The 10,617-nt window shown below is 34.6% G+C and overlaps 1 protein-coding gene across 1 annotated transcript; it reads left to right on the top strand.

The window, feature by feature from the left end:
* The first annotated feature begins 2,856 nt into the window (after positions 1-2,856).
* Positions 2,857-5,018, top strand: LOC119832353 (pancreatic lipase-related protein 2-like). Its single transcript, XM_038356017.1, has 2 exons — positions 2,857-2,981; positions 3,514-5,018. The coding sequence occupies exons 1-2, from the start codon at positions 2,873-2,875 to the stop codon at positions 4,416-4,418; spliced, it is 1,014 nt and encodes a 337-aa protein (XP_038211945.1). The 5' UTR covers positions 2,857-2,872; the 3' UTR covers positions 4,419-5,018.
* Positions 5,019-10,617: the final 5,599 nt, after the last annotated feature.

Below are 10,617 nucleotides of genomic sequence, written 5' to 3' on the forward strand. Positions count from 1 at the left end.
ATCGTCCTTCCAACTAGTAATTAACTGGCTTAATCGGACTGCCGATAAAAGTTTTTAATTGACTTTTCGCGCGCCCCGACACCTTTCTCGTTAATCTTCATCTGAGTAGGGTTAGGAAATTCCGTAGTAATTTTATAGCTTTAAAGGTAAAACGTTCGAGAATTATTTTACACCTTATCTAGACTCAAACGAGCACGGTTTAAATGTGTAAAATCACACATCGTACCAATATTTTAAATGCGATCGTTTGTAAGGATGTGTGTGTGTTTGTTGCTCTTTCATGCAAAAACTACTGAATGATTGCAATGAAATTTGGTACGTAGATAGCTGGACAACTGGAATAATATATAGGCAACTTTTATCCCGATATTCCTACGGGATACAGACTTACGCGGGTGAAGCGCGGGGCGCAGCTAGTATATATATTATAATATTCATTTGTTTTATAATGCTCCTTCGGTTCTGTTGGCGTAGCGTCATGCGAAGCGAGCGCGTTCAAATAAAATCGGCTTATAATATTCGTGTAGATTTATAGCATTTTTCTAAAAATATGTAAACAAAATCAATACGAGTATAATAACTAAATGGGATCAAAGTAATACTAAAGGGGCAACCCTATTCCGAAACTGATAATAGCTTTCTGAGAACTATTTTCTTTTGTCCAAGTGCTAAGTGAATTACGTAAAAAGGAAATGTGGGTGTATGTAACTCAATGTTATTTCTAGTAATTATATGATTGTGTCTCAATAAAGAATAAATAAATCTAGAAGATTATGACCGAATCCTGGTGACGGTAAATTGTTTAGTCTATGAAATTGAAAATATACAACCTATTATAAAGCTGAAGAGCTTGTTTGTTTGTTTGAACGCGCTAATCTCAAGAACTTATGGTCCGATTTGAAAAAATCTTTCAGTGTTAGTTTTCTAGCTCTGTTGGTTCTAAATATAAAAAAAACAGTCTTATAAGTTCAGAATCTGTTAAATGTCAATCATACAAACTAAAACTCGCACTCTTTCCGTTTAGGAATTTATTTTATTTAAAAATCATTTCCTGCATAGGTAAAATCACATACAACACTATACGAAATATATATTAATACAATACACAAAATCACACGTTTACTTTTGCCTCCGATAGGAAAAAAAACGCATCCAAAATTTTTTTCCTGAGCTCTACATAGCCGGAACGAAAAAGTGCGCATTTGCCTGTATTTTTTATATTTTTCGAACTCCATCCAGCGCAGTTTTTGCTAACAAAATGGGACGCTTCTGTTCATTTCTTCTTGAAAGACGAATTTTTGGAAACTTAATTAAAAATTGTTATATTACTTATATTTAATAAATAAAATCGATTTATTTCCTGCACGCTCGCCTGGTCTCGAACCCTGACTTTTCGAAGTCCGAGGTTCTCACCACTGAGCCACCACTGCTGCAGAAGGAGCATATTTGATCTTAATTCTGAGAGAGAGAGAGAGAGAGAGTTAAATAGGTGAAAATAAACCATTTCCCTCCAATGCCCTATAAAAAATTTTAATTAAAAAAAAAAAAGATTTCATCTGGCCATATCTGACTTGCGCACTACTTATCTCGTAAAATTATTTTAGCGGAGTTGCCATAAGTATTCTAAAATTTTCAAATTCACTTAAGTCAATCAAATGATTTTAAAAGAAACAAATGACCGCTGTGTTATATAATAAATAATAGATTAGGTGAAATATAAATCATTATTAATATATTAAATAATTGTATTCGTATTTAATCTAAGCCAAGAGTTACGAGTTAAAAAGGCAGAAATATCATTTCTGTACATGAATGAATCATGTAATTAAAGACAAACTAAATACTTGGAAGAAAAGTACATACAAAAGCATTCGAAATCTAAAGGATCCATCTTTTTATGTCTATTCAATTAAGTATCTAATATTTTCCTACATTTTTATTTAAGGTGAAATTGCTTTTCATTATTTTTATTTATTAAACCAAGTTATAGTCAGTTATAATGGAAATTATTTTCAACTTTTCGTACCTAAATGTTTTAATTTACTTGAAGGCAGCAAACGATTTTCCGTTTGATTTATTAAAATATTTCTTTATCATTTTGCTATCGCGGGCAGATTTGTGACTAAAGCCTGAATTATGCATTGCAACCAACGTACAAGACCAAATTTGGCTCTTGAAGGTATTCCTGTTAATTACAAAAGTCTCATATAGACGCAGTAGTACATACATAATAGTCGTCGTTGCTACAATAACTATAAATACTTCAGACAATAAACTACATTTTTCAAATTTATGTGGGACTCGAGCACGCTTCGGCACGAATTGGGCCAGCTCGTACCGGGGAATACTACGCCTCCACAGAAATCAGGTGTGAAATAGCATACGGCTGAGTTTCGTTCGGTGAATGGGAGAGCGAGAGGTTCTTCTCTTTACCCTTCACAGTTCTATCCTTTCATCCAGTCCATCCTTAGTTATCCATTTCCCTCTCAAAGCGAGCAGCGTTTTCGTAGACGTATGTTCATGGGCAGTGATGATCGCTTACCATCAGGCGAATCACCAGCTCAGTTGCCTACTTATGAAATAAAGAAAATCTTTTCTTATCAATTCATTATACTCTTCATCACAGAGTATATTACTGAGAACATTCATTCACGAACTTGGTATTTTCGTTAAAAATAGTTACACGTTATTGCAGGTACCATATGTTTACTCATAAACTTAGCTAATACCTCATATTTATCACGTGATAGACAAATATGAATGAGTTCGATTGAGGAAGTTTAATAATTAGGATATTATTATGAAACAGCGTAAACGCATTTAACACAGATTCATTTATCACTTGACCGTTGACACGGCCGGACGCCTATCAATGGCACTGTTTATATTTTTAATTTGTGCTTTTACTGTAATTGTGAATGCAAATTGGCAAACCGATTATGGGCCTTTCAAGAACGTCCTGTATTCCAAGTGGATTACATGTAAGTCCTGCTTAAAAATTATACATGAATACATATTAGTAACAGTTGGAAGTAGTTAATAAGTAGTTTTTATCGGTGGTTTTTGAAGAGAATAGTAATTAGTATATGTTTGTTTCTTTTATAGTACGAAAAAGTGTGGCTTGCTATAAAGTTGAATAAATGATATAGGAAAAACATTCTAGACTTGTTCATTCAATTCTCAGCAACAATGAATTCAGTTGAAACAATTGTGACATTACAGTAGAATTGTTTTGTTTGTTTACATTTACCGAAACGTCAGAGATGATAATATAATGAACATTTATGTAATATATTGTTTATTATATTGTATTGTTCACATTTATAACCGACTTCTATGATATATTATATTCTGATTTTTTTTCTATTTAAAAACTTAGGGTACCTTCTCATTATGGTCCCATTTAAAACTAGTCTTGTTCGAACAATTGGAAAGCGGGTTAGTTTTTATTTAAATAGTCATGTCACTCAAAATTTTAAGTGCTGTTACTATCTGAAACAAATTTTATTGCAGGTGACCACAGCAAGAAGCTTGACCAAGATGTCAGTGAAACAGAGCTATACTTCTATGATTTCCAAAACGACTACAACGTAAGCTACAAAATTAATAATGCTGTTGATGCAATTACCAGATTTTACAACTTGGACGTAACCAGACAAATAAAGTTCTTCGTGCCGGGCTATAAGTCGCACATCAGTCGAAATGCACCTGAACTTATTCGACAGTCTTTCAAACAAATTCCCAATATCTACCTTATCATAGTTGACCATTCCATATACACATCTTCTAGAGATGGCAATCGGAAGAGCTATGAACGGTCCGTTTTCTATTCTTATTACATAGCAAAAGCAATAGCTAAAGTACTCGCTGACTTCAGAAAAAATGGATTCCCATCCCAAAATATCCATTGCATCGGCCACAGCCTGGGTAGTCAAATTCTGGGATATGCCGGTTTTATTTACTTCGATTTGACGGCAGAGAAAGTGTGGAGAATCACTGGTATCGACCCAGCTGGCCCTTGCTTCTCGAATAGCTTGATAGAAGAGCAACTACGATCAGGGGCTGCAGATTACGTGGAAGTTTTCCACTGTAATGCTGGTGGTTTAGGCACTACGAGTGTTCTAGCTGATGTTGATTTCTTCCTCAACGATGGGAAGGTGCAACCGCATTGTCATGTTGGCATTCTTCCGGGTTATGGTGAGTCGGACGCAGCGAGATGCAGCCATAAAGCTTGCGTTCGATACTGGACTTATAGCGTTAACAACCCAGGGTCGTTTTTGGCGTGGGCCTGCGATTCCTACAGAGAGTTTTCTAGTGGCAAATGTGCTGGGAATGAAGTGGCGATAGCTGGGTATTCGAATCCCGGTAACACGTCTGGAGTTTTTTACGCGTCCACTGAGAGTTACGGTGTATTATAATTCAATTATAGTTTTAGGTGTTATATTTTAGTGAATTGTAATACTAAGTGAGGATATGTTTAAATATTTTTAATGGGTATAAGTGAAATAATTTGAGAGTTTGTTTGAAATGTTGCAATATGTGTTAAATACCTAATTATTAAATGGATCTGCTTGTATCAAATATAAATTTCTCAGACACGAAACAAAAAGCAAAGTTGTAGAAATGATTCAAATATTATGTATATGTTATATATAATATGTAAATACACCTTAAAGTTTAGATACTTCTTTCTAAGTAAACATTCTGCTCGCCATATCTAAATGCTAACAGAATGTGTTATTCAATGGGCCACTTTAAAGTTTCGCAATCAGACAATTTTGGTTCCGATACTAGTTAGGAGGGATCATTGAAATATTTGTACCTCCAAAATGGCATTTATTCATTCAATTTGAGTTCGGGACGTACACTAATGATGTTGATCCTTGCTCTAGGAATGTGATATTAAGATGCCCCTACTAAACTAATACTTTTAGAATACAATAAGAAATTCCTTTATTATAATATATAAATTCCTTTAATATTTAAATTCCTTTCATTCAGGAGCTACATGCTTACATTAAAGATGCGTTTGTAAACAATAATTGTTTATACTTATTTTTCTTTATATTTACTAAAAATGGAAAAAGAACTTGTAACACCTATAAACCCTGTTAATATATATCGTATATGTTATACATTTAAATACAAAACAAGTTTTCGTATGTAAATTTTTATTTCAATAGATGATGATGACAAGTCAAAAATACAATATCATCCTAATGGTACGCTATTAATCTTCTGTAATTGTGTTTAAACCAGCGTTGACATCATTATGATGCAGTCGAAGGATCATACACTACGGTCGCGGGTAACAGCATGCACCCGTGGCACCTTCACTAAAGTTGCTCGACGCAGCACAATAGGGGTTTTGTCGGTAGGAATCAGACATAACCCACGGTGGGATCCCAATAAAAAAATAATCATTATGATTTAGGGAATAACTTAAACTTCAATAAACTTATAATATATATGTAGTGATTGATTAAAAAAATCCCATGTTTATTTGTTTTCACGAAGCGTCCACATACCTTAAAACTAAACTGGGAATTTTGGTATCAAAGAAAAAGCTACTTCCTCTTCTCAGAAAAAAATGACAACCATTTTCAGATCGAGAGTCCATAGTAACTCAGTTAAATCTGACCTCAAACCACAAACTGTAGGGGTGAGTTCGTTATTCACTGTTGATACTGATATATTTAATTACAATGCTAACGTTGACTGGATTAAAGTCATTCATGTAGTTAATGCAGGACTTTAATTAAACACTGATGTTCTACCGATACATTTCGTACACATGTGAAATTCCTAGCCTTATACACACTTGGTAAATCTGTTCTTTTTTTATTATTATGTCACAGCGGGCTGGTGGTTCGCCTGATGGTAAACGACTACTATCGCCCATGAACATATCGCTCAGACCTTAGAGAATGCGCTGCCCGCTTTTAAGGGATAAGAGATAAGGAAAGGATTGATGACTGGAAAGAATGAATGGACTGGGAAGGGCGAGGAGAAGGAAACAGGTCTCCGGCTCCCCCACTCACTGTACAAAACAAAAGCAAGCTATTTGTTCACGCTGGTTTTCTGTGGGGGTGTAGTACTTCCCCGGTGCGAGCTGGCCCAATACGTGCCGAAGCAAGCTCAACTCCCACATTAATAATGTTCTTTTAATATTGTGTTTTATTTCATTGCATTTAGGAATCATTTTTAAACTCCTACTCAAAAAGATGTGTAATATGTTTGTCTATCTGCTATGTGTGTTTATCAGTGTGTGGCATCGTAACTCTATAAGGGATGAATCGTTTTTCATTTGAAAGTCAGTTTCCTTGCGGTTCTATGTTGACGAAAAGCGGGTAAAAGGTGGCTACCATCTCGAAGGGCTTGACTAAGGGCTTGTCAAAATGTGTGTGGAGGTATATAAATTAGAATTTACTATTAAAGGTATGTTATTATTATTCCTTCAAATGGATTCTTTAACTTAAAATTTATCCGCAGTTCTCCCTTATGTTTGGTGCAATTTAATAGATATTCAGTTCTTTGACATAAGAGGTTAAGTATCATTTCCTACACCACTACTTTATGTGTAAGTAGCAGCTCATATTCACTTCATTGTTCTAGAAAGTTCCCATTGTTAGAGAGGCGGCGTATATTGACCAGTTGGAATATTGATGGGCCCCAAGATATTAATGCAAATCGTAGTAATATTATAATGCGATTTTTGAGTGTATGCATGTTTGAGAAATTTTGAAAAAATAGAAAAAAATTGATCACGAGGCGGGATTCGAACCCGCGTATGGATGTATGGATGTTTGTTAAGCTTTCATGCCAATCGTATCTGTATGCAATTTGGTACAGGTATAGATTATAGTCTTAACAAACACATAGGCTAATGTTTACCCGGGTACAACGCCAGTGACACCTTAGGTTACAGCTAGTGAAACATAATTAACAATACGCATAACAAAACAGTAATTATTGAAAAATGATTAGCTGCGCCCCGCGGTTTCAACCGCGTAAGTCTGTATCCCGTAGGAATTTCGGGATAAAAAGCCTGTACGCTATTCCAGTTGTCCAGCTATCTACGTACCAAATTTCATTGCAATCGGTTCAGAAGTTTTTGCGTGAAAGAGTAACAAACATACACATACATCCATCCTAACAAACTTTCGCACGTATATTATTAGTAGGAAGGATAGGATTAGTAGAATAATAATAATTGTTTTCGACATATGCACACGTCTGATATAAAATTTGAGTCCTTTTTCAAGATATTTTCACTCGCATATAGTAATGCTTAAAAGGAGTAAGTTTTATTTGGGGAAAAAAATATGTGTGTCGTTCGACGGAGGTTTTGCGTTTGAAGGTTTTTTTGTGGTTTTATTACTCGATAACCGCTTGCGTTTGCGAGGTAACTATTGCCAATTGGTCTCATTTTAGAATCTGGAGTGAGATATACCCCCAGCCACACAAAGGACGTCACCTGTTTTTTTAAATATTTTTTTCATGTGTCCCCCCCAAGGAAGTCGGTGCCCATTTTTGTAGAAAACATTTTTTTATATACTTATATTATGAGGCATAAGAGAGCTCTGATCTCAGTAAGTCCCACCCTGTCAATCTACATTGTGCTTCATCATTGCATGAATTTGTAATATAATAGCGAAACAGCAAATTGATATCATGATTGACTTTATTGGTAGAGCTTAGTTAGATACGGTTTGGGTTATAGTAATTGGTTATAGTATTATTAAATTAAATCTAGCTGCCAATTATGTTCAATATGATATTAGAAAGATAGCTGTAATCGTAACTGATAATATGTAGATTCAACATTTTATAATCCAATATTGTGAAATAATGAAATTGTTAGACAGTTTAGTATTTTCTTGTGTTTGGTTTTACGCGAGTATTATACATTTAGAAATTAATAACTTTTTATCGGATTTTAAACGCGATTTATTCATTATATTGTATACCCAATGTTTCGAACACTTTACAGCGAGCGTGTTCACGGTGTCACGGGGTCTTTCCGTTAAAAAGTTTTTAAATTTCTAATTGTTAGACAGTTATTTATTTCATTATTTCACAATGCATTGGATTATGAACTGAGCTTGAAATGTAATTCAAAAATTTGGAATTTCCCTTCTTAAGGTCTATATTTCAGAATTGTACTTCAGAGATAGACTGAGCGCGTCCGCTTGTCTGTGTCTCCGTCACTATCTAGATTTAGCAAAAGTCATACAGAACTCTCAAACGTAGTGGTCTATTAGTACTTCTCAGATATGTTATTAGTATAGATTGTAAACATAGCGTAATAATCGCCGTTCAGTTCGCCCACATGAGAGCATAATGGGTGTATATTTTGCTGATATTGCTTCCTTGATAGGGGTGCGCTCCCTTAATGCCGCCCGCTACGATGTACATGTTGTAAATCCTGTAACTAGTGATGGGGTATATATTTTGAACTATTTCATTAGACATTTTTTTGTAAGTTTTGTGATTTGTCAACCGACTTCAATAAGGAGTATTTTTATGATTGTTGTGTCAGAACTTTCGACTGGGTGAACAGGTTTGATTATTTTTTTTTTTATTTGAGTGCCTTCCGCGTGGTCTCGATTAAATTTGGTCTAGTTAGACATTTAAAGGCTTTAATTTTTTGTGAAATTTATTCGTTAATAAGTGTTATTAATACTCCGAGTTACTGATATTAAGAGCTTTACCTATTTTAATATTTAAAATAGAAGATTTATTTAAGACAATTTAGTTAAGAGAATGATTATTTCCAAGTCAAATTGTATATAATATGAACGTGCAGATTGTATATTATCATAGATACCAGGGTCCTAGTTTATAACGTGTGTTACGTAACATAATAAATAAAAACGAATATAATATTATTCATCTGGTAGACATATTTGGAAAATGAATGTCAAAAATAAAACTCAACCTCCTGCAATCCGCGCCTAACGAAATTATACACGAGGGCTAGTGCAAAAATTGATTTCACGTGTCGTTGAATCTTTCTATATTTTCTATAAAAACCATCAGTTTTTAAGTGACAGTTGACATATAGAAGCCATTGCCATATTCAATATCACTATCAATAATAAAACCGGCCTTTCCAAAAACTCGAAAGGTAGAATCTATTCTGATGAAATAAGTCTTTGAATCGATTTGATAGGTATCACTTCATCCAAAACAAACTATAAAATAAAATATACTTAAAAAAATACATATACTTCAATGAGAAAATTAAAAATTTATTTTTTATTTTTTTCTATTGTTTCACTTTTTCTTATGTATAGAGTATACGTAAGGAAATTATTAAATGCTCGTGACCCTAATCTAGATAATAATATTATATACTCGTGAAATTGTTGTATTGTCACCGATCCATGATAAGTGTACAAAGTTTGAATTAAATCTGTTTGTTTAAAGTAGGTCAAAATCGAGACTATACGAGTCGATTACGAATATATTTGTATTTGGAGGGCGGGCTAAGGGAATTCCGAAGATGTATCAAGTTTAGTGACCATGTTGTATAAGTGAAGTTCATAAGAGCGTGTTAATACATGGGCAGGATGTCCTTTTCCTTTCCCTCACCTTTCTGAGTACATTTCTTTATTCATGTCGTCAATTCTTTCCTTTTTAAATACCTACCTCTGCCAATGTTCACGGGCGGTGGCAATTGGTTACCATCAGGCGAACCACCAGCTCAATTGCCCGCTGTTACAGAAAAATGTACACATATTTCCACGGAAAAACTAATATGTTGTAGAACAATAGTTTTTCAATACAATCGACACTAACACATCCCTTTCCCATTAACGTCTACATGCAATAATTGAGTGCAGTTTTGAACAACGCCTAGCGCTAATGACACAAGCTCGCTGTTGCCGCTAAACAATTAATGTTCGCGCTTAGTGCTTCTAAAAATTAACGACTGCTTTAATGGCTTTCTTAATATGAAGCTAATGTGCAGATGCTCTTTCTCATTGTGGAGTGCGTTTTTGTAACTGCTTTAATTGTGCAATATTAAGTAGTTTTTTTTGTATTTATGCCACATACCCTTAATAATGTTAAGAATGTTAAAGGTATGTAGTGGCATATATATGGCTCTTTTAATTCTTTTTTTTATATCATAGCTGAGCTTTAACTGAACTGATGGTTCGCCTGATGGAAAGCGATCACCACCGCCCATGACTAGTCGCAGAGCATTACTTCTGCGAATGCGCTGCCCGCTTTAAAGGGGAAAGGGATAAGGAAAAGATTGACGACTGGAAAGAAGGAATGGACTGGGGTGAGTGAGCTTCTCAATCAATGGGCTCCGGCTATCCACGCTCCACGTACGAAACACTATGCTAGTATTTCATGCCGGTTTTCTGTAGGCGTTGGGGTACTTTAAGGTCTGAGCAGGTCCAATTCCTGGTGAAGCGTGCTCACCTCCCACATGCAAAAATTCTTTTCTATTCTGTATGTATTTACTTGTGTAAATAGTATAGCATAGTATTATGTTATCTGTGGTATATCGTTAAGATTTATGGAATCTGTAGTACTGTTATACTAGTTTCAACACATTTGCCAAGATTGTTAGATATCAATAGTAGTCTAAAAATGTTTCTA

Source organism: Zerene cesonia, chromosome 15 (assembly GCF_012273895.1).
Source record: "Zerene cesonia ecotype Mississippi chromosome 15, Zerene_cesonia_1.1, whole genome shotgun sequence".
Classification (NCBI taxonomy): domain Eukaryota; kingdom Metazoa; phylum Arthropoda; class Insecta; order Lepidoptera; family Pieridae; genus Zerene; species Zerene cesonia.

What these genes read in the sequence shown, in the direction of transcription:
- LOC119832353 (XM_038356017.1), top strand. Translation starts at nt 2,873, where the DNA reads ATGGCACTGTTTATATTTTTAATTTGTGCTTTTACTGTAATTGTGAAT. An exon ending in GTATTCCAAGTGGATTACAT is followed by an intron (nt 2,982 to 3,513) that starts GTAAGTCCTGCT and finishes ATTTTATTGCAG; the next exon opens with GTGACCACAGCAAGAAGCTT.